We start from the raw sequence: 23,394 nt of genomic DNA on the forward strand, positions 1-23,394 counted from the left end.
GTTCTTGTGCTGTACAGCAGTCCCCACACGGTCCTGCACTATGTGTTTCCTCTCCCTTTGCTCTGTGATTCATTCAAGCTACAGTGCCTAAGTAAGGCTTTTTAGATTTCCTGTAGCTTGATGCCCATTTAGGTACTGTTTAGTAGATGTAGAATCATGCCTCAAAGAGGAGCTATTCAGGAGAAAGAGTATGTGCCAGTAGACTTTTATCAAAAATCATTGTCTTGCAACATCAGTTCTTATTTACAGCTCCTGCTGGCAAGTCAAGTATTCTGTGTCTTAGCTGCTTATAAATACTGACTGGTGCAAAGACATTACATGCAGAATCTGAAGTTGTTCAAAACTGCATTTGTCTGTGCTGTGAGGAGCATGGAAGCTTGTTGAAAACCGTGTTTCTAGTAGCCTGTGGAAAGAGGGGTAGAATGCCAGTGAGGCTGAGCAGCTCTTGTTTCCTTGGGCAGTGTAGCCTCCAGAGCTGCTTCACATAATTCCTGCTGGAGTTGTCTCTGGACTGTGGTTTAATAGAACTACAGAAAATGAAAATGAGCAAAGGCAAATGTAGAGTTCAATCCTAGCAGGCTTTTGATACAATTAGGCAAACAGATGTGCAGGCTGTAAGCTTCCCAAACATACTTAAATGGTGAAATGTGAGAGCACCTTTTTCATCGTGATCTTAGGGATTTGGGGAGGAGAAAGAAAACAGGAGGATCTTTGTGCTCTGGAAAGCAGTTTCTTCTCACAGTGGGCTCTTCAGCAGCTCTCCTCACCTTGCCTGATGAGAGATGCATCCTTGTGTGCTTGTATGCAGGGAAAGCGTAGCTTAATTAGGGAATAAAGGGAAAATGAGGAATTTAATGTAATGTACTGATTTCAGAAGACCTTTGAAGCCCTGGACTCCTTGTTCTTGTGTAGGAATGCAAAGGTTGCTGCTGATACCTCTTACTCAGTTGATCCTTCACTGAATTTGACCAGAATTCGAAAGTGATAGTTCTTGTCCTGGAAATGCATCTTTGAAACTTACGCTTTTAGGGTGGCAGTTACTTGTTAGTCCAGACAAAAGCCCTCTTAAAGAGTTAAATTAAATGAAGTTTGTTAAATCATGCTGAACTGGTGTTTATCAGATGGCAGTCTAGCTATGGAAAACAAAGATAGTTTTGGAAGAGTCTCTTTAGTCAGTCTAATCTACTTTTAATTGTCCTTGATATTCCTGATGTCAGAAAAGGTCTCAAAGTTAGAGGACTTTCAGCTTTCAACGTTTGTGGGATAGAGAGCACACATCTTACAAGTCTGTGTCAGCTGTTTTGCAGCGTCAGTTTGTAGTTTCTAAGGGAAACACTTTCGAGTTTCTGTATTAACTGTTTTCACTAGTTCAACCACTTCTTGTAACATTTTAGACCTTCCCAAATCTCAGTTAAATTTAGCTTTGCAGATGCTGCTGACAACTGACCTTTTTGTTTTTGCAGGTGGTTTTTGGCTGTTTGATGACAAGAAAGAAGTTATTTTGAGGTAGAAACTATGCTGAAAGAAGTAATATTCAGCTCCAGTCTTAAAATTACTAGCAGCTTGCTATTAATTTCAGGGGTCTGAACCCCTGCATTGCCTTAAGCACTTGGAATCCACTCCTGCCCAAGTAAATCTCTGTGACAGGTTTCAAAAGTTTCACATTTCTCTCTGGAAAAGTGGATGTTTCCACTAGGTTTACAGTCAAAACTGTCAGAGCCTGACTGTTGAATATGGTCTTCCTTGTGTGGCAGGAAGAAGGCTTGAAGAGGTCATAATTTTCTTTTCAAGGCCAGCATGACATGTTGTTCCCTGCTGTAGTTGAAAGCGTTTGTAATCTACTTGTCATTGTATATCTTTGGAGAAGTATTCACATGTGGTGTCTTTCAGAGGACCCAGGTGTTCTTGAAACACAATGTTTCCTATGCTGGCTCTGGTGAGGAGTCTGTCCAAACATGTAGCGATTATAGTCCTCTAACTTGGAGACATTCACAAGAGCATTTGAAAAAAAAAATAGAAAGGAAACCAAGACAGCCTTTGTTTTGTTGTACCCTGTGGATTACACATTGCTGGGATGCCCTTGTGGACTTGAGCTGAGATGCTTCTGTGAGCCAAAAACTTGTGATAAATTAACTAGTCAGGTGGGATTTCAGGGCTCATCAGGGTGGTAGGCAGTCTGCATAGGTGATCTGACCTTGTGCTTCCAGCAGTATTCAAAACTGGTGTCAGAGATGTCATTTGGTAAAGTTGGTATGCTTCATTAGGAAAGGAGAAGCTGTTGTCATTTTCTTTGCAGAACAGGTGCACACTTTGTGCTGACTTTGTATTCTGCCTTAGCTACAGTCTCTGTAACTGTCCTTGGTGGTGTTAGACAGTTTTTCAGTATTGTGACCTGGGCTACAGTGTGTCCATTATGTGGTCAGGGATTTGTGTTCCAAATTTTAGGTGATCAGTGAATCTTTCACCCTGATGCTTGAACTTGCACAGACTTTTGCTATGGATGTCTCTATTAGATGCAGCCTCGCTTTGTGTTCCTACAGATGAACAAATGCTGAGAGTGGAAGTAATCTTCACTCATCAGTCCAGTTGAAATCCACCCAGAGTATTGCTGATTTACTAAGAAAGTTACATCAATTATTTGATCCACCTTAGCTTCAAATGAATGATTCCCTAAACTTGACAAAGCCTGTGGTTCATATTTATCATGGCATAGTTTTGCAGGTGAATGTGACCCATAACTGGTTTATCAGAGAAGGTGCCTGACACCAGTGAGATTGCTGTGTGTAAAACCTACTGTACCTCCACGGTGTTTGTGATTCCCTTTCCAGTAGAACAGGAGGGAAGGACACTGTCAAGAGACTGCAGGCACTCTGTGTTTATGCTGGACATTGCATTCCTCTTTTGCTATGTGGCATGTTAATTTATATTGGAGAAGTTCCACTTTCTCTTCAGTGTCCAGATGCTTCTGGCATCTGGTTTGTTGTTTTAATTGGCAAATATCTTATAGCAAGTGTTACATTGGGAATGCTTATAACATGGCTGTTTATTTGATGAGGAAGTACCACTCCAGTTATTTCTGGATATATTTAATGACAGTACATATTTAGCTTCTCCTTTTTTTCCTCTTCTTTTTCTTGTATTTGCTTTCTTCCTTTTAAACATCGCCCTTTTTTCACACTACTGCCTGACTGCAGCTTATGATTTTCATTCTTGTTAGTCCTCAGGTACGTGCTGCCATGTTCAGTTGATGGCTGATGAGAATCCCTGCCAGATTGTAAATGAGCAGACAGAAAAAAAAAGAAATGATAGCTGCTTTTTCTTCTCTCTTTCTTCTGGACTCAGAACTTCTCTATGACAAAGAGTCAACAGCCCTCAAATGCTACCTCTAGTGCTTTTAGATTTTTAAAAGCATTCTACTATAAAAAACTAGCAAAGTAACTGTAAGCTTTAGCATATCTCTTGTCATGCATGGTGATGGCAAATTGCAGTCTGTAGAGGTTACTCCACTTCTGCCTCAAATTATCTGAACCTTCCAAGCTGAGCATTAAGGGTTGTAACCCTTGAGCAAAATCATACCTATTCAAAACCCTTCCCTCAAGTGTCTGAAGTAAGGAACTTTGGAATGACTGGGAAAGAAACTGGTTGAACAAGAAAGGGAAAGTTAGGTAAGGAAGAATGGGTTTTGAGAGAGATATAGGGCAGTCTAGAAAGGCAGGCATCAGAAAGGTCATGGTTTTTTATTTTTTCGTTCTGATACTTAGGTTTCTAAAAACAACCCTGGATCAAAATTAGTTATTTTCTGTAAGAATCTGTACAGCCAGAACTAGTTGTTTTTTTAAAGTAATTTAACTAGTTAAAACCAGGGTTTTTTTAAGACCATTAGTCTTAGAGGACAGAATGATGACTAACAGTTTACCTGGGTACAACAGTCTGTATTTTCTTGCTTTTCTCAATACTTGCTGTACAAGTATGCTGAAGTATTTTTGTATATATTTTTATCTTTCTATGTTTTTTTAATTTCGAAAACCAAAAGCTGTTTCTGTTTTCTGTGTGAAAGAGACATTTTTGCTTGTCTCAACAAAAACTATATCATGATACATTAAAAATGATGTTCAGCTGAAATGGAATGCAGTAAGGTGCCAAGAAGTGTTAAAGACAACACCTGAAAGAAGAAAACAGTTAAAACCTACGTGAGTTCCCATGTAATCTACTTAGGGTGTAGTTCTTAGGAAATAAGGGGTATCATTTACACATGCTAGTTGTTCCTACTGATGTAATTTTCTGCTGATTTTCTTATGCAGTTGTAGGAATTAAGAAATGTACTTTTGACTTCTCTGTGTTGAGCAAGTAGATTTCAGACCTCCCCTGCCCCATCACCTCTTCAAGGTATAACAGAGTTTAAGTGCAAATATCTGTCTTGTGTTCGCATTGACGCAATAGCCTGGGTTAAGTGTCCCTCTGGGCTCTTCATCTCCCTTCCCCTAGCAGATGCATTCTGTCCCTTTTTCTGAATCTAGGACACTTTCCTCCTCTTTTCTTCCATGCTCCAGGAATACTGTCCTGAGGAAACCGTCAGCCAGCCTGTTGCACGGTCAGCACTCATGGAGTCCCTTCTCCATGAGGCACTGGCAGAGCTGGGTTAAACCCAGACTGCAGTGATCTCACAGGCAGCCAGTTGACTGCTGTTGTACTAAGGCAGTTAAATGGTAAACTTTGCAAGCTATAGTTTTTGTTTAATAAGAGATCTTTTTGCTGTGATTTGAAGGTGTGTCAAATGGGCTGTTGAAACAGTCTTGCCATTGCTTGAGGGGTTAGAAGTGCTTACTTAGGGGGTTGGTGAGGTGGAATTTTTTATTTTACTGATCTAAGATAAAAATATCAATTACCAGATGCATTCACCAGCCAAAACTAACTGCTGAATGACACATGCAGATGGTAATCTGTGGAGACAGGTGGTGTCTGACACTTGCATTTCTTCTTTTCAGCTGAGGCAGGGACAGTTTACAGCAGGGCATGGAGGACAACTTTCAAGTGGTTAGAAAGAATAGGTGCTTGGTCTGGGGATAAAAGAGTGATGGAAACATTCCTGTGTGATACTTAGTTGAGGAGGAAAACAAGATAGGAAAGAGGAGGAAAAAACCCCTATAATACTAGGTAGTCTGGTTCTCTTTTCATCTGTCAAAATATCTAGTATGTGCTCGCCTTTCCACACGAGTGAATCTAGTCTTACTACTGTGAAAATTTGATTGCCCTATAAATAAAACTTTTTATTTTTAAATGTAAACACTGAATGAAGTCATTAATCTTTTGTAAATGCTTGTGGCAGCTTAGCATTAGAGAGAGTACTTTTGGGGATTTTTTTTGCATACAAATTAATCTGTCAGGCTGTCACATTTAAGACTCTTGACAATTCACATTTGACTGATACCACAAATTATGAGGTCCTGGTCTTCAAGCTGAGTTGAATCCCAGTGGTTTTATTATGTTTTTGAGAGCAGCATTGCATTAATTTCAGTCCAGTGTAGTCCAGCCCTGACTGTTGGTTTGGTGAAGACCTGGACTAACTGTTGACTAATTAAAAGCTCAAAACCAAGCATAGAGTCTGCTGAAGCCTTTGCATTCTTCATGGACAGGAAAGCATATGGCAGCATCTAAACAACAAAAATACAGGATTGTGGTGGAGGGGAAGACATCCCATATAATTCCAGTGGTTTGTGAGTTTTCTGCCTGTAGCTGCCAGTCAGAACAATTTTTTGGCCTGCTTGGCAGTTCCCTAAGAGTTTCTTGTCTGCACTGGCTTTCATACTGTGCATTTATCTTTTCCAAGTGTTTCCCAGATGGATGTGCATACTTTATTTGGCTCTCTTCCAACCCTTCTCTTACCTGCTCATGCATGTATGTTGCTTTGTTCTATCTGTTTGCTTGGTGTTGACATTTTTGAGCCCTCTTCATTTTAGTTTCAACTGTTCTTACATACATGAGGTGTATTTTATGAAACTGAGACTTATCTGAAACACTTTTTCTTTTTTATTTTTTTTGGTCATGACCTGGTTGGGAGAAGTGATTCCATCTGACATGCCACTGATTGCATTATGGGCACAGTACTTATGGATGGCAAATATAGTTTAAATTTATTGGGAATTGGCTGTCAGTATTGTGCATAGCTTGTGATTTCATAGTAGAAATGCTGAGTGACAGTTGAGATTTTCCTTTGCTTTCTTGCTTTCCACATTCCAGATTTGTTTGGGAGGAGATGATCATAGAACCATTGGAATTACTTTAATCAGACTGTGACATTGACCCTGGTAATGCTGTTTGTTTGTTTGTTGCTGCTGCAGGATGCAAGGAGCAAAAATACAAATATTTAAGGGTTCACTGGAGCCTTAATTGTGGTGTAGTTAGAGTATCAGTGCAAGTCTTCATTTGGTTCAACTTTGCATTTTTTTTCTTACGAATTTCTGCACAAACATATTTTGTCTTTCCTGACCTGTTGCAATTGCTAATACCAATATGATTTTTCCTTGGCTGTGAAGAGATGTCCCAGGCAATGTGATATTTTTGAGGTCATTGTAGTAGTCTAAAACAGGTTGTAGACCTTGCTTGATGTTTGTTCTAGTTACCCAATTCAGTAAGTCCTCTGCTCCTTGGCAGGGCTTAACTCAGCTTCATAAGAAGAAATCTTAGGGCAGTTACACAGAATTTTTCTCTTTGGAAAATGTTGCTTTAACCTCCTCAGTAAGAAGGTGTGGTCTGCTTATTTGTCTTCTAAAAGCATGAAAGTTTACATGTTTATTGGGTTTTTTCCTCCCACACAACCTTATAAAAAACTTTCACTTTGTTTCTGTTAGAAAGGCTAACACAAATGTGAGCTGTCTGTGTCCATGCCCTTCCTCTGCCATCACGTTTGGATTAGTATCAGCTCACTTGAACCAGATGTGACAGAGAAACAGAACCAGATGTGACAGAGAAACAGAAGTGTCATTTGCATGAGTTTTGAAAAATAGTAAGGCAAAAGAGGAGGGCCTGAAGGAATAAATCCATGGGGGAAAAACTCAAAACATGGTCCTTTCCACTTCTTAGGGGAAGCTAACTCTGTCCTATAGAAACATTCAATCCTCTCTGACAAGTAGACTGAACCTCTGCCTCATGGCAAACCATTCCATGGACATTCTGAACATTTTGTGAAGGGTGATATTGACATGGGAACAAAAAACATCAGGAGTATTTCCGTTGCTCCTTGTTGTCCTTATTTTTAAAAGGGTGAGGTAGGGAAGGGATGAACCATGGAGGTTGATACAAAGGAACTATACAAATAAAAATGGCTGTAACACAGAAGTGTGATATGTGTTGCTGCTGAATGCACAGGAGAGAATTTGTGTTACTGTAAAATACTAATTGCCAAGTGGAATTTATTTTCAGTTCTGTTACTATTTTTTTGTTTTAGGTCCTGTTTAATATGGTTGTAGAAATGCCTCGTTGGACCAACGCAAAAATGGAGGTAATTAAGAAAAATGCCTTGATTATATAGATGTTTGTGGAAGTTACAACAATGCAGTGGCTTCCAGTAGGCAGAATATAATCACAGTTTGGATTGCTCTTTGCACACTAAAATGTTATCTGTTAAAAAATTGGTTTGAAGTGGTGCATACACTTTCCTTGCAATTACAGAAAGCGTTGAGCTACTGATTGTTTTCTTGGTGGAAGCGGGAAAAGCAGGTGGGCACTGCATCTTGACAACCCTTTCACTGCAGAGTGCAGCATATCTGCAGCAGAGTCCTGGAGTACTGACTTTTAGGGTGTTTTCCAGCATTTAGACTAACTCTTAGACTCTGTTTGCTTATGGAGCATTCCACTCAGATGATTTAATTCATCATTTCCACTGTATATGTGTTAGGCCAAATCCCAACAAATGGAGATGCAACTAAAAGAGCATTTCCTTGTGACCAAAAAAAAAATATTTGGGGACTTCACTGATTGAAAGTATGAACTCCTGCAGGGAGATATTTTACAAGTAGTAAAAGCATTTGTAGTGTTTGTGAAACAACAGATCTCACCAGGATATGTCCTGTCTTCCTGAACATTTGTATTAATTTTAGGCATGCTTCCCAGATGCTTTTAAGGAAGTTCGTGGTTGAGCTGTTAACTCTTTTAATTATTGAAAATAATACCAAAGAACCTTCTTAGCCGGCTATTTGAGACTTTTTTTCCTTTCCCTGATGATAGAACTGTGTTTGCCATCGCAGCTATTACTCTTCAAGCAGGGTTACTTCAGATATTTACCGTTTATTTTAAGCTCATGATTTATTGTGGCAGCTGACTTCTCTTTTGCAGAGGATCCATTTGACAGTGCTACTTGAACTCTGCCTAAAGCTCAGAGTGCTCTCCCTATGCTTCTCATTATGTCAGGAGTAGAAAAGTTTGTCCTGCTAGGTTTAGAAATCATTGATTTTAGGCTTTTTGGGTTTGATGGAGGAGACTAGATGTAGTTTCCTAATATTTAACTTTTAATATCCTTAAAATTTGCTGCATCAATTAAGGTAGTTGTCTTGCATTGCCATCGTGTCCTGGCAATCCTTCAGTCCTGACCAGGGTAAGCTGCTAATTCCTGCTATTACCAGATCTTGTCTGTTCATCTCTCCTCACATGCAATGGAGACTTCAGGACATTAAGCCTTGCATTAGTATGAATATCTACCCACTGTTACATTTCCTGCTACAGATCTTCTCCTCCTCAGCTTGTTCTATTTCTGTTTTTCTTCCCTTGGTGCCCTCAGTTACTCCTCTTTGTCCCAGTTTCTGTGAACAAAAGGCATTGCTGAGCTCCACTTCCATCAGTGTCCCAGGTGGCTGTTTGAACCCTTCACTGTTTGGTTATGACCAGGAGCAGGTAGAATCCAGTGTGAAGCCAGAAATGTGTGAACTGTCATCTTGGCTCCTGGGCGGGGTTTACTTTTGGAATGAGTACATGCTGTTGAGGTTGGTGGTTCTAAAAGGCGGAATTCCTTTGAGATGACTTTGGTGATGGTGCTTCAGGTGAAGGCCAGGGATATAAAATGGATATGGGCTGAGGGCTGTGTGCTCATGCAGGGAAACTATGCACCACTTGAGTGTAATCACTTGAGCCTGTAACAAATGTTTTGCCGCTCAGATGAGTGTTTGTAAGCAAGAGCCAAGCTAATGTGGGTTGGTGGGTTGGGACTGTGGTGTGGAGTGTCAAAGGGTGGTTACAGTGCAAATTAGCTGTGGTGGGTAACTCAGGCAGTGGCTCTATGTGTGTGGTTTGTGTATGGGCTTTGGGGGAGGATGTTACTATTCAGCTGTAGCTCAGCTTTTCTGTCAGTGCTTCTTTCGGAATAAGAATGCCCTCTTTAACTGGTAGCTTAACTTGTTCCAAATCTGTTTTAAGTTGGCATTTGCTGACTATGAGGAACTTGTGCTTGGGAAAAGCATCTGTATGCTGAGAGGTGATGGAAAAAAAGGGGGTGGTGTTTGCAATTGGAGAGCAAGGAGCAGAGGGCAAGAACATGAAACATTTCCTCTGTGGCTGTCAAAGCTCCTCTTGTTGAAAGATGTTGTGCCACCATTTGCATGTGTGTTGAACTTGTACCATAAAGTCCAAGAGCTTCTGACTTAAGTTCCTTTCAGTTTTTATGTTTGACCATGACAGCCTCCTTAGAAATTTATTACTTTCTCTTCTAGATTCATTTTTTCTTGCATACTTTACAGCATTATTTAATACCTTAATAAGCAGCTTTTTGAATATGACCCTTGAGATTCAGAGTGAGGCTGTAGTAGTTTTAATAGTCCTCAAACCACAAGCTTGTGCTGCCAGATGGATCTTTCTCACTGGTTGGGTATGGAATTAATTGCTTTCCATTTTAACATTCTCCTTCTCTCTTTTCCTCTCCCTGCTCCCCACCCTCTTTCACGATCTGCTTAGATTGCCACAGAGGAGCCATTGAATCCCGTTAAACATGATACAAAGAAAGGCAAGCTTCGATATGTGGCAAATATCTTTCCTCACAAGGGTTATATATGGAATTATGGTGCCCTCCCACAGGTAACATTTTTGTTATAATGGTGAAAGTTTTCTGTCTTCTGTGTAAATTGCCTTGTAAATCTTGGATAGTGCCTGAATGCAAATCAACTGCAAGAGGGGTGATTCTCTTTGATACATTTGTAAATTAGGATTTTTTTATGTTGAACTTTATTGTGTCCATAAATTTTGATCGGAATTTGGGTGTGGGAATAAATAGGAGCTATGTTTTCAGGAAGGAGTTAAATGATGAAGAAATCTCAAATCTTTAGTCTATGCCTCTGTACTGTACTGATAGAATTAAATTGTCATGGTCTGCCATTCGAGAATATTTTGTCAAGTAGACCTTTTCTGCTTAAACAAAGCATTTATTTAAAAATTAATTTAAGATTTTCATGTATTGCAGCTTAAATTTTAATTGGGATTTCTTAGTATCTTTAACGAAGAGGAATACAAGGGCTGTTCTTTTTTAGATTAAACCTCAACTGCCTTCCTTAACATTTCTCTGAACTGTGAGACTTTACTGATCGTGACACATTGAAAACTTTGAGCCTTGAAAAAGTCCATCTAATGGCTGAAATTTTGAGTATAATGAAAAGCTTTAATTTTTTTTCATTTCTGTGAATAACACATTAGACTTCCATTAGTACTGAAGAACATGATGGAGCTTGAAAAGAGTAATTTATTTTCTTTGCATGTAACTGTATTGGAATATGAGTCCCAATATTACCAGGTAGATTGTGCCTGGGCCAGTCTGACCCTTGCTGCTAGGCCAAAGGCAGCAACTGTGGTGTGTCACCCCAGAGATACCTTGGCTTGCTGGAGTTTGCAGCTGGGCAGCTGAACAAGTCCAGGCTTGTTAGGAACTCCGTTTACCTCAGGAGGAATGGCTTCTGGCGGTGGTGAAGAGAAAAAGAGATGGATTCTGCTGGAGGGTTTAAATCCAGAGGTTTATTCCATGGTTACAGAGGTCTGAATGTAGGCAACTGCTCCAACATGCAGCCGCATGGTCTGATTCACCTTTTAAGCTCAGGGACAGGGGGAGGGGAGGTACAGGTGAGCCACCAACCAGGTGAGAGGGGCAGGGTCTCAGGGGAAGATGACACCCAGACAGGCCAATGACCCCCAGGCCTGAGGGGCATCCTTTGAACTTGACCAACCACACACCTTCCTGGAATGTTACGCCTGATTGACAGGACTCACTCAGCATGGGGGCAAGGGGGAAGGGAGAGAGGTATAGGCACACCTGGGGAAGTGACCTGGAAGTCTAAAATGGGACATTACAGCACACCACAACATAACTGTATAAGCAATGAAAGTTGAGTCCCAAAAATCTGCTTACATGTTTGATCCCTGGAGAGGAGATGCTAGGCAGGTTCTTGAATACAGCAGTGAAATCTTGTCCAGTCAACAGTGTCAGTAGACAAAGTTTCCAAGTAGGTGTAGTTGGAAACGAGCAACTCCATTTAATGTTTTGAAATTTGTGTGTTCCTTAGTTCAAAGCCAGAATTATTTGAAAATGTAAATATTTTCCTGCAAAAAGTGCATTATTTTGGACTTAGAATACTTTCCTCAGGAGAAATGTTTGGCATCCCTTGTTACTTGGTGAGCTGGGGAGGGCTGAACATAATTGTAATTTTTAATTTCTTCTATATTAGACTATTTGCTATCATAGCAGAAGTTGCTGTGCTGTCCAGAGAACAATACTATTCCTTCCTTCTAACTGAGAGGTGAAGAGGTGTGACTGGGCAGAAGAGAAATACTGCTATAATGCAGCCCTAAATAAAAAGCACTTTGGAAGGACAAGAGGACACAGTCTTAAGCTGTGTCAGGAGAAGTTTAGGCTAGACATTAGAAAAAAAAATTTGCAGAAAAACTAACTGGGCATTGGAATGGGCTGCCCAGGGAGGTGATGGAGTCACTGTCCTGGAGGTGTTTAAAAAAAGGCTGGATGTGGCACTCAGTGCCATGGTTTAGTTGATGAGGTGATGTTAGATCATAGGTTGGACTTGATGATCTCCAAGATCTTTTCCAGCCAACCTAGTCCATTCTGTGAAGAGTACTGGAAAAGTAAATATAAATTTTAAAATCTCTCTTGATTTCACTTCAGCAGTTTTTTGGTAATGATTCTGCTACCTAAACATATTATTTTCATCATTTTGCCTTCCAGTATCAGTCAAGTTCTCAAGAGCAAGTTTGGGGTGGAGTTATAGTCACAGACCGTAGAAGCTAGCAGCATAGCTCCTTGGAAAAAAAAGTTTTCTATAATCTTTTCAATAACACCTAATTGGACTCACAATTCTTAACAGAAAAACTTGTCAACTGTAGGATGAATTACTCATTACTTGTAAAAGTAGAAACAAGTACTTGTAGTAATTAAGTTAGTATAACTCAGCTAGGATTCCTTGCTTGTGCAGTATTCAGAGCAGGGGTTTAAACTTTCCTCTTTGGTCTTCAACTCTTAGCTGTCCTTTGGAATGTACATGTCTCAAAATACTCAGAAATACTTCATACCTAAATCTAAAATCTTTAAAAAGCTTTTTGGGTGCTGATAAATATATGCATAGAAGTGTGGTTCACTCAAAGCTTAGATGTGTTAGAAAATAATTTATGTTAATATCATGGTATGTAATAAGTATAACAAAAATGTAATTGTAAGATGTCCTAGCTTGATCCCACTATCACTAGTAACTAGAAAAATCCATATTCAGAGTCCTCTGATGCCTTAATCACTGCAATTGGGTAAAATGTATCTGTTGAGTCATTGACACTGGAAAAATATGTCCTCAGTAATCCTCATGTCGGTTGTCCTGAGTATGAATTACTCAGTGTCAGACCACTGGCTGTTTACTTTTTTCCTCCCATTGAGCAAGCCTGTTCTCGGAAAGCTGATGTTTTTATTGTTACTTTTGCTAATCTTTGTAATTTAGTGGTAAAATGAGTTGTAATTGCAGTTCAGCAGCTAACTGATAGTTCTCTTTTCCCTGGCAGACCTGGGAAGATCCGAACCATACGGATAACCTTACAGGATGTTGTGGGGATAATGATCCTATTGATGTTTGTGAAATAGGTTCAAAGGTTTGTATTTATCAGGATTCATTTAATTTATCAAGGTTAACGTAATAATTTGGTAGCAACTTCTGAAAGAAAAGGTCAGATGGAAAACAAGAAAAGATGTGTTAATAATGTTAGGGACTGACAAAAGTATCAATAGAGGATCTAAGGAGAGAATAGGTGAGAAAATGGTGGATTTTTAAAAAGGATGGGGGAAGGTAGGATTTGGTGAAGTGTTTATACTGGTTAAAAGGGAAAATAAAAGAACAACATCCTGAAGTTGTGTAGTTGGACAGTAAGTTTTGGGTGAAGGAAGTGACAGTTAAGATTTATTTCTTTTTTCCCTGTTAGCAGTATTGGAGCTAGGAATAATGAAAAATGAGGAAATATGACAGCATCATGCATATTAGAATTATAAAATCAGACCCACAAAGGAGGTAGTTTTGATTTTACTCATCGGTGCTAAAAGAAGTAGATCCTCTTTTCTAGAGAAGACAGGAACCTGCTGCAGTGTTGCAGAGTTATGAGTTGTGGAATGGATAGCTGAAAAAGAGGTGCAGCAAGGAGCATTAGTAGGTATAAAGGAAAGGTTTAGCTCACTAAAGAAAATTCTACATATCTAGAGGCAGCAAAGAATGGAACAATGCTGTATCGAAAATGAGGTTATGAAATGGACGAGTTTGAAAGAGGGATCTCTTAGGATATTTCAGTATGGGGAAATTTAATTAATGACTTCAGTGAAAGTGGCTTTATTTGAGGTAAGAAACCTAAAGATTAATCTCAAGGGATCCAGAAAGAGTTAAAGAGGAGATATTAGCTGGTAGGGAGAAGGTTCCAAAGAAAATGCAAAAATGGTTGTGTTGGTATTTCTGGGGGAGTGCTATGCATTTATATGTGTATATTGGAGTCCAGAGGAAGGAATAGCAAGACAGAAAATAGGACCCTGAGTTCAGAAAGTAGAATGTCAAGGGACAGGAAGAAGTTAAAAAATTAGTATGAGACGCTTCTGACTTACAGTTTGGAAGGAAAACCAACAAAATGTGAGGGAACTAGGGTAAAAGGGAATGAAAAAAATTATCTACTTTTCTACTTAAATAAATGCTGACTGGAGAATTGAGGATTGGAGAATAGTAACGGTGGAAGAAAGATCTGCAAACACACTACACATCTATTTAGTATTTCTAGCTATCTTGCAATTTTGTTACAACCTGCGGGTGAAAAATGTAAAACTATTTTTTTAAGGTAAAAGAGAAGTTTTACATGTTGTTTTCGAAATCTTTGTGGCATTACTTTCTGTTTCAGGTTCGTTCTTCTGGTGAGATTGTTCAGGTGAAGGTCTTGGGTGTTTTAGGTCTTATTGATGAAGGAGAAACAGATTGGAAGATAATTGCCATCAGCGCAGATGACCCAGAAGCTCAGAAAATCCATGGCAAGTATTTTTGTTTTTCCTAATGCAGTTATGTCAGAAACTTGCCCAGCAGAATAGTGCCTGAGTTTAGGCCTCCCAGGATAAGAAGCAGATAGTGGAAAGGCAAGACTTTTTTGTTTGTTTGTTTTGGGTTTTTTGTTTGCTTGGTTTTGAGTTTTTGGTTTTATTTATTTTTGGTTGTGTTTTAGGTCAGGTGCTACCTTCAAGTAGGACATATATGCTTTCACACTAAACTTCTAAAATGGTTTGCTTGGATTTTCAAAGGGACACGGCATGCAGAAAGTTTTTAGGCTCCTGAAACACAACTGCCTTAGAAAGTGACCTCCAATAATTACAGGCTTATGTATTGTGTAGTAGTGCATATTTACCTGCTCTATGTTATGTAGCACACTACTGTTTTCCTTTTTGAAAGTGTTTGTTCCTTTTATATCTACAGGCATTGTGTAGCATTCTGACAAGACATTCCAATGTCTTGCCACTTTTAAGAGGATTGCTTCCAGAGTTTGTTGCTTAGTGTGAACAATTGGGTTTCACCTTTTAGCTTGAAAATTGGCAAAATAAACTGCTAATGCAGCTTAGCCTCATCAGCCTTGATGATGAGCTGTGCAGGGGGAAATATCCTGCTCAAACTTGTCCTCCCTGTGATCAGACTTGTGGTATCCAAATGAAACTCGAATACTGAAGTGTGTTCATGTGAGTAGCACATGAGGTGTCATTCTGATGTGTTAAAACTGCAGGAAGTTAAGTTTTCATAGCACAGGTAAAGTGCAGTTTTTCTCTGGATAGATGGAGATTTGCTTCCTCAAATGGAATATTACTGGGAATCATGAGGTTTGTCTAAAACTGATTGTTAGGAAACCAGAAACCATACATACCATCAGGTATGTACAATGACAATCTGCTCTTTGTTGGTATGGGAGCACCAAGGTGCAGAGTGGCCTTTCTGTAGGAATAGACCAATCCAGTTGCTTTTTAAAGAAGTGTGTTTCTCAGCCATTGAGGTTTTTTCATGGTTTCTGAATGTAAAGTATATCACTGGACTAGTCCTTCATTCTCAGTTTTCTTGCAGGTTACTTTCACATGGAGAATACTTGACTTGTGGGGAAAGAAGGGGAGAAGAAGAGATGAGGAAAAGGAAACTCTTGGGTTGATGCTGATTAAAATCATTGGGCAGATGAATTACTGCATAGTGTTTATGACTCTTTAACTACTTTGACAGTTAGAGATTAAGAAGTTCAGCTTAAGGAAAGAGTAAGTAATAGTTTGCTGTTAATGTCAGTATCAATTTAAACCGCTCTGTAATGTGCAGTAAAATGCAGTATAAGTGTCAGTAGTTAAAAGTGAATAGCATTTCATTTCTAGGCACTGTTCTGCTTAAAGACTTACCTTTTCTCCCTGGCAATTTCTGAGAGAATGTGGTCAGAAAAGTGGATGAGAGAATTCAGAAAGGGAGTCCACTAAGCAGGGGCAAAACTGTGGTAGTTTATTCCACTATTATTTATTATTTGGGATTAACTGTCTGTATTTGAAAGCTCTCTCTGTTTTTTTGGTTGGTTTTGTTTTTGTTTTTCCCCAGGTAATGACTGATTTATATCAGCTCTATTACTTCTCCCCACCCAAATAAACTAAAGTTGTAAGAGCTTTAGTCTTAAAAAAGGAAGAAAAAGTAGTAGGAGGAATGGGCAAACCATTGCCTGTAATTGATTCCTGTGTGCATCCTTTCTTATCAGGGATATGTGCAAAACTTCAAGAAGAGAATTGTCCTGAGATTCAAAGAAGTGTAGAACTACTTATCCAGTTTAATATGATTTCCCTTTGGGATTGGAGTTGCAGCCCAAAATTTACAGAAAAAACAAAAGGGGAAGAAAAAAAGCCCCTGTCTGCTTTCAGAAGACATGACTGGCTTGCAGTGTTTAACAGCAATCATTCTTCAGTCTGAAAACAAACAAATCTGCCGGAGCAGGCAGTACAATATGTCCTTTTATACTTGTTTTTCCCCCTTCCCAAAGTTTTTAATTATTTCAGCATAAAGGGATGGCAGCTACGGATAAAACCAGTCTCTCCCTCTGTAATTGATGTGCTGCTGTGTTATGGAGGTGGCCTCCTGGGGAAGATGAGGCTAAGTGTTGCCTTCTAATCCTGTCCAGTCACTTCTGTATCATTTGTTAAAGATTTCCAACTGCACTGAGAATCATCACATTTGCTTTCAGCTCAGTATGTGCGGAGCCCCCAGTGAACATTTGGAAAAGATAATTTCAAGACACCAGAGTGGTGATTACTTGCAAACCCCATCCTGAGCCTGCACTGTGTGTTAACTCCCCTTGCCTCTTTAAGCACACACCAGGTACCTGGGATATTCTCCTTCCAGGATTGCAATCCTTCTCATAAGTGCAATTGATTTTTCTGAGACTTCACAGAACTCAGAACTGAGAAGTCACAACTTCTGAGTGCTTCTCATTGTTTATTCATAGCACTTCACTGGACTGTGTTGTGCAGGCATTTATTGATAAATACTGGTTTAAATTGGAAACCCTGCCTAGAGCTCTCTGTTTCACACAGAGCAGTGAGAAACTCTTGTTTACAGTGACAATACCCAGGAATGATAGGCAGTGCTTAGTGTCTGTTTTAAGTGAGAACTCTGTCATCAGGAGGAATAGCAGGGTCTTAGTGTCTTTTTGGATTGACTTTGTAAGGTAATCTGTTTGAAATAATAGCACTTAATTCTGGTGGGCATAGGGACAATCACCAAATACAAGTGGTATGTCAGATGCAGACATCTGTGTGAGAAAGATAAATCTGATCATGTCTAGTTGGAGTCTAAAAGCAACTATTTCATTAAGATCTGGCTTTGTGCTGTTGTGTTTCTGCTCAGGCAGTTGCTAGGCAGATGGCTGTTAGTAGACCAGCGGAGCAACATTAGACCAAACAACTCTGAGAAAATACCTAAAAGCTCCTCCTTGCAGACTGAAACACTAAATCTTGGTGGTGTGATAGGCTGGGTTGTTTTCTTTATTTTGTTGGAAGTAAATTTTTGTGGTAGAAAGGTTGCTTGTCTGCTTATCTCATAGTCTGGATTGAATTTAATATATTGGATATATTTGAGTTCACTTGTATATCTAATACTTTTCTAGTTTGGGCTCAGAAGGGATGAGTGACAATTTTATGCTGTGATTTGGTCTAAATGTATGTGGCATCTTCATATTGGACAAGAAGTTTTAAACATCACTGGCAGTTGAAGCAGGAACTGTGTTTGAAGCAGTGTATGAAGTCTGGCTTTCAAAAGGTCATCTTGCCCTCCTTCAGCAAATTGGACTAATCATGTATTAGTCCATGGCATTATGGAGGTGATTTACTGGCCTGGAATCTTAGCAGCCATTTTTGCTGCCATTGCTCACTGGAAAGATGCCAGGATCTATTCAACAGCAGTTGGTGGTATCTGCTGGCTTTATTGTGCTACCTTTTGCTGACACTGGTGTAGTTAACTGTGCTGTGTTGCCACGCTGCTTTTACAATACACATCTCAAGATAGGGTTTAGTGATCAAACCCTAAGTGGCAAAACTAAGGCATGTTGTATATTTTGTACTAAATATTGTTACAGACCTTTACATGTGAGTATATTTATTCACAGAGAAGCAGCAGAGGCCCAGAAGGCCTTTGTTGTGGATTTCTGTAAGCACCCAGTATAAAGAAATTATTTTGCTGTACCAAGTCTCCCCTCCTACCCCTTGCACAAAATACACCAAATGCCTTTATATGGAATGTAGCTGCAGCTTCCTGTAAATGTTTATAAGATGTTATTAAAAACATATGTCCTCTCTTCCCACAGACCTTGTTTAGAAAGCTTGCTGCAAACATGTTTTAGCTTTGCTTGCTGGAAGCAGCATCTGTTGTACTAAAAATGGTAGTTTTGTACAAATGCTTTTGTTGCTCTCTTCTGTAAAGCCAGTTAGAATTAGGATCTGCATTCATGTTAGCTCACTCCCCTGACAGAGAGGTAGCAGCAGTTCATGGTGCCAGCCTCTAGGGTTTTTCCTTATGGACACTGAACTGCAGCCCTTAATGTGATTGGCTGTCTCTTTTTAACCCTTGGCACTTAACTTTGGTGCCCAGAAAAATGAGACCTATGGTTGTATGCAGGCAGTGTAGAGTAATTCCCGCTTAGAGCCCTGTGGGGACCTGCTGATAACATAACTGCAGGAGCCTGACTTGCTCTGCTGCTTTGAGCAGGGCTTGCTGGCAGAGATCAAACTGCTTTGGGCCTCCTAAACACTTGCTGCTCCCCAACCTGCCCCTTTTAACATCAGTGTGAGCACAGTGTGGGAAGATAAGCAGTCAACATCAAAAAAGACTCTCTTAACAGTGTTTGCTGCAGAAAAGACATTTAAATTGTTTGCTGTTAAAAAAAATCATAATAATTTGAAACTATCTTCTGTAGATATTAGTGTAGTAAATTATTGTACTGCTTAGTGGGATCTTCTCTTTTACCTCTCTTTGCTTATTTTTTTGTTTTCTGAATGTGGTTTTTCTCCTTTCCCCCCTGATATCCCAAAGAGGCTGTTTAGATTTCAGTGGAAGACAAACTGTCTTTCAGGTTTTTCTGTGGTGACTTTTAATGAACTGAAGAGGTGGCTGTTGAGTGAGTGATGCAAGAGCTGCTGTTTTCCTTGTATTTTGTATTATATGCTGACTCCACAGCAACAGCATTGATACTTTCCTGGGGTGTGTTTTATTGCATTGTTGCATGTTTTTCTTCTGCTTGCCACCAACTTTGTTATAATACAGATGTTCTGGAGTCTTTTTTTTTTAATCAAGCATTCAAATTTCATTTGATGTTCAGTAGCTGTCTTTTATAGTAAAGAATAATGAAGTGAAGCATAGGGATGAAGGAGAAAAGGAGAATACCTTGCAAGGAACCCAGGAAATAAAAGCAACCAATGCCCTCCTTCTTAAGTCCTCAAAACCAGAGTATAATCCATCCATATAATGCTGTAGTATGATTGTGTTTAAGTCACTTTACTTAGGCAAGGTATTTTCCAGTAGAGATAGTGTGAAATTCAGGGAGACAATTCTATTCATGAAGATAGAATCTCTAACCAAAGGACATAATGAAAGTCTGTCTCCAAGCCTATCCTAATATTTGAGTCCTTCAAATAAGTGTAAATAAAACGTATAAATAAGGGGCAACAGATGGAGAAAAGTGCCAAGTGCCAGTTAGTAGACTGTAAAGCACTTTTGATGAACAGTTTTTATGGGAGTAGGAGGCAAATAACCAAGTAGTGGGAGTGGAGAAACAGAGTTAGGAGAGACATTTGCTGGAATAGGAACCAGAAAAAAGGAGCAGCAGTGTGAGAAAGTATGCTTGAATTTAAGTAGTGTCTAGAGATAGAAGTCTGGAGTTTGTCTACTGCTGGGAGCCAAGGAAATTGCTGCAGCAGCCTGGTTTGCTTTACAAACTTGAGGAGATACTGTCTCTTCAACAAGTGTTAGATGTGAATTCAAACTTCATAAGAGGAGGAGATGACAATGTCTTAAGTTGGAAGAGGGATGTTCTCTTGCTTGGAGAGAACAAGATGATACATTGGGGTCCTGAAACTGATGTGAATTGGAGCTGCAGTTTTATTAGTGCCCAAGTGAAGCATTCATGCTCCAACCAAGATCTCACCCTTTTCTAAATCATTCCTTCTTGGTTGGTCTCACCCACCCCATCCTAGTGAGAAGCTTTTTGTGCTCTTAAACACGTATTTCAGCTAGAAGACATAGCACAGCCTTATGTGCCCTTGCTTTTTTCTGGGACTCTGCCAGTGAAATTCCCTGATCTCCTACAGACAGATGGCCAGCAGCCAAGTTCAAAATGTTTTACTCTGAGCCCGTAAACACGTAGCCCTGTAAAGTGTGTGCAAAACAAAAATTTACATGGGGTTCTTCAGAGTTCCATGCTTTATTCTTTGGGTAGTGGAAATGCAGTAGAATTTGGCAGTGGCATCTATGACATGCTATTAACACTCAGAATGTCTTCTGAGGCATAGGTCTGGCCTCCCACTTCAGTCTACATGTCATCTCTCTTGGTGGTCTACTGAGAATTGAATGGTCTGTAGCACAAGACCTTTTCTCTTCACTTATTGTTCTCTTCAGAAATACTTTGATGTCTTTGTTCAGGTTCACAGTGAAATTTAAAAGACATTTAGGCACTTGAAGATGGAAAGCATAGGTATCAATTCCATGGACTAAGCAACTCTGATTTTATAGGACTGGATAGACAGAAGAGCATCTTAGCAGAAATCACTGCTGACCAGATGTCATCAAGTGAGGTGTACCTATGGGAGAAGGTAATGAGGGAACCAGGGAGAGTTGAGAGAGAGCAAGAAGGAATGAGGAAGGGAGACATGAGCGAGTCACTTGCAAAACACTAGAGGAGAGTAACACCTTGGAAGATGGCCTGAGCAGAGTGAGGTTATGGAATAGTTGGTAGACTACAGGAGTAAAAGGTCAGCTCCCGTTTCCATCAGAAGTGACTGTGGAAAGGAAATAGAAGATCACACCAGTACAAAGTGTTTGGCTTCTGGGATGGACGAAATCCTTTATGACATCAAAATTATTGGAACATGTTGAAAGCTTTTGCTATGTAAACATGTTGCCAGGGAGTTAATTTGTTAAGGGGTTGACAGGGCCATGCCATTGCAAGTGACAGAAGTGGTGGCTGTCTCCAAGGACAGCCCATTAAAATTTGATATGCAGAGCAGGTAAGGGGTGGAGAATCAGGAACTGCATCGTTGATATGGCAGTGTAGTCTTCAAGCTGAATTACTGTGATGTTTCATCTCTCTGCATACACCAGGGTAGTGTTCATCTCTGCTTCACAAGGGTGTCCCACAAATAGAATACATTCCTCTTTGTGTCCTTCACATCTTTGTCCATCAGGATTGTAGAGGTAGAATTGTTTGTCACTGTGAGTATGCAGGTATCAGTAAAGGTTATCAGTAAAGTTAGTGTTTAGAGCTCCTGGCACGTCTCTGTCATATCTTGAAGGGGATTAATTTGGGACTAATGTGAGCAAAAAAAGTGACTTTTAATATAATGTTGACAAGTCAAGCCTGTATTTTGTTAAGAGGTCCTGGTTTAAAGATCCATGTGTTGAAATTGTTTTTATAGTTATTCTTCCATTATCAAAAATGGCTTGTAGGCCCAGCAGTTGCTGGAAGAAAAAATTGTGTCAGTGAATAATCTAAATATTGCAAGAGCTACCTACTGAGATAAAGATGGGATTTCCTTCTCCTTTCACAAATATGGTCCTTTTATTCATTGTACCTTTGGCTCTTAATGAATAAAGGGCAGGAGATGACTGCTTTACCTGCTTAGTGTGGTTGTGAAATCATAAGCTAGCAACTATGGGCAGCTAATGTAATAAAGTAAAGTTTACCAATGACTTTGAAAGTATTCAGTGAAATCAAATTGCTGCAGATTCTTTAGGAAAATTTAAAAAATTGATGTTCTGAAACCTGTGAGTGAAAATGATCAGTTCTTTTTTTTAAATTTTTTTAACCTACAGATATTGATGATGTCAAGAAGCACAAACCGGGTTATCTTGAGGCTACAATTGACTGGTTCCAATTTTATAAAGTCCCTGATGGTAAACCAGAAAATCACTTTGCTTTTAATGGAGAATTTAAAAACAAGGTGAAGATAATGCAAAATTAAAAATACATCATTCTGTTACATGGACTCTAGAATTTTTAGAATTGTAAAGGAGGAAGCTTAATGAACAGAATTTTGGTGGGAGGGATTTCTGTGTACAATTTATTAGGCTAGGATTAAATAATGTTTTCTGCCTACCATTTTGTTCCGGAAAAATGCATAGGTCAGTAAAGAAAGTCTGAAAAAAAAAAATTAGTCCTAATCCTGATGAGATTTACACATGCATCTGTGTGTTTGTAGATGTTTTTTAAAACATTTTCATTCTCTGTGTCAGAGTAATGAACAGATTGTCTTTTCAGTTGTTTCTGTAGTCCTGTTGGTAAAATTTTCTAACTTTTGTTTTTAGGGTATGCAGTTTAAGACAGTGGGTTACAGATTTTTTCATATTTTGTATTTGCTCAAGGCATACTTTTTTCTGTTAAATCTCTGTAAAAACATTTGGAACATTTGGCTTGAAGGCTGAAAAATTACTTGCCTTATTTTTTTTTAGAAAACCAGCTTTTTAGACTACTTACAGTAGGAATGACCAGTGTTTGTAAGGAGATCGGACTAGGGAATAGACTTTGTTGAAGGAAATACCTGGATTTTTCCAGAGAAATTGGATGTGATTTGAGTAAAATTGCTTTGCAACTTGTGTATTGCATGCTCTGTGTAGATTATTCTTGGCAAAGAATCACAAGTTTCCTATGAATGATGTCCATGTGTCGGCCAGTTCAGCCTTGCAGGGTGCTGTCAGAGTTACGTAATGCCTTCTAACCAGCACAGGCAGCTTTACATGCTTTGTCTGGTTAAAGAAATGCCCCGACTCCCCTCTGCACTGAAACTGCCTTTTAAATCAATCAGTTGTGGAGTTGTAAGGCTTGATAACCTGATCTCTCCCCTGTTCTCCCAGGAACTGCTCTTAGAGGTGCTCTTGCACTGTAGAGTGACAGTAGACCAGTGTATCCCTGTCAGGCCATTGGAGTTGAGCCTGAAGGCACTAAATGCCCTGAGATAGCTGGTTTGGAGCACTTGAATAATTCTCAAGCATTTCTAGACCCAGGATGTGATGAGGCTGCTGTGGCTATGCTCCAGCAGCTCTGGTGAAGTTCACAATGTTCCAGTGGCACTTTTCCAAGTCACTCCTTGTTAACAAATGTGAATGTTCAGTTGGCAGCTTTTTGCAAGCCTAGCTGTCATCATCT

At 39.5% G+C, this 23,394-nt stretch overlaps 1 protein-coding gene across 1 annotated transcript in view; it reads left to right on the forward strand.

Moving 5' to 3' along the window:
• PPA2 (inorganic pyrophosphatase 2) overlaps positions 1–23,394 on the forward strand; it is a 40,363-nt gene that overhangs the window by 9,510 nt on the left and 7,459 nt on the right. Inside the window, exons 5-9 of the mRNA XM_059471215.1 lie at positions 7,445–7,498; positions 9,940–10,059; positions 13,027–13,113; positions 14,392–14,518; positions 22,065–22,192. Of these exons, the coding sequence (XP_059327198.1) occupies positions 7,445–7,498; positions 9,940–10,059; positions 13,027–13,113; positions 14,392–14,518; positions 22,065–22,192 (516 nt within the window). The remainder of the gene's footprint in view (positions 1–7,444; positions 7,499–9,939; positions 10,060–13,026; positions 13,114–14,391; positions 14,519–22,064; positions 22,193–23,394) is intronic.

Source organism: Ammospiza nelsoni, chromosome 4 (genome assembly GCF_027579445.1).
Source record: "Ammospiza nelsoni isolate bAmmNel1 chromosome 4, bAmmNel1.pri, whole genome shotgun sequence".
In the NCBI taxonomy this organism is placed as follows: Eukaryota; Metazoa; Chordata; class Aves; order Passeriformes; family Passerellidae; genus Ammospiza; species Ammospiza nelsoni.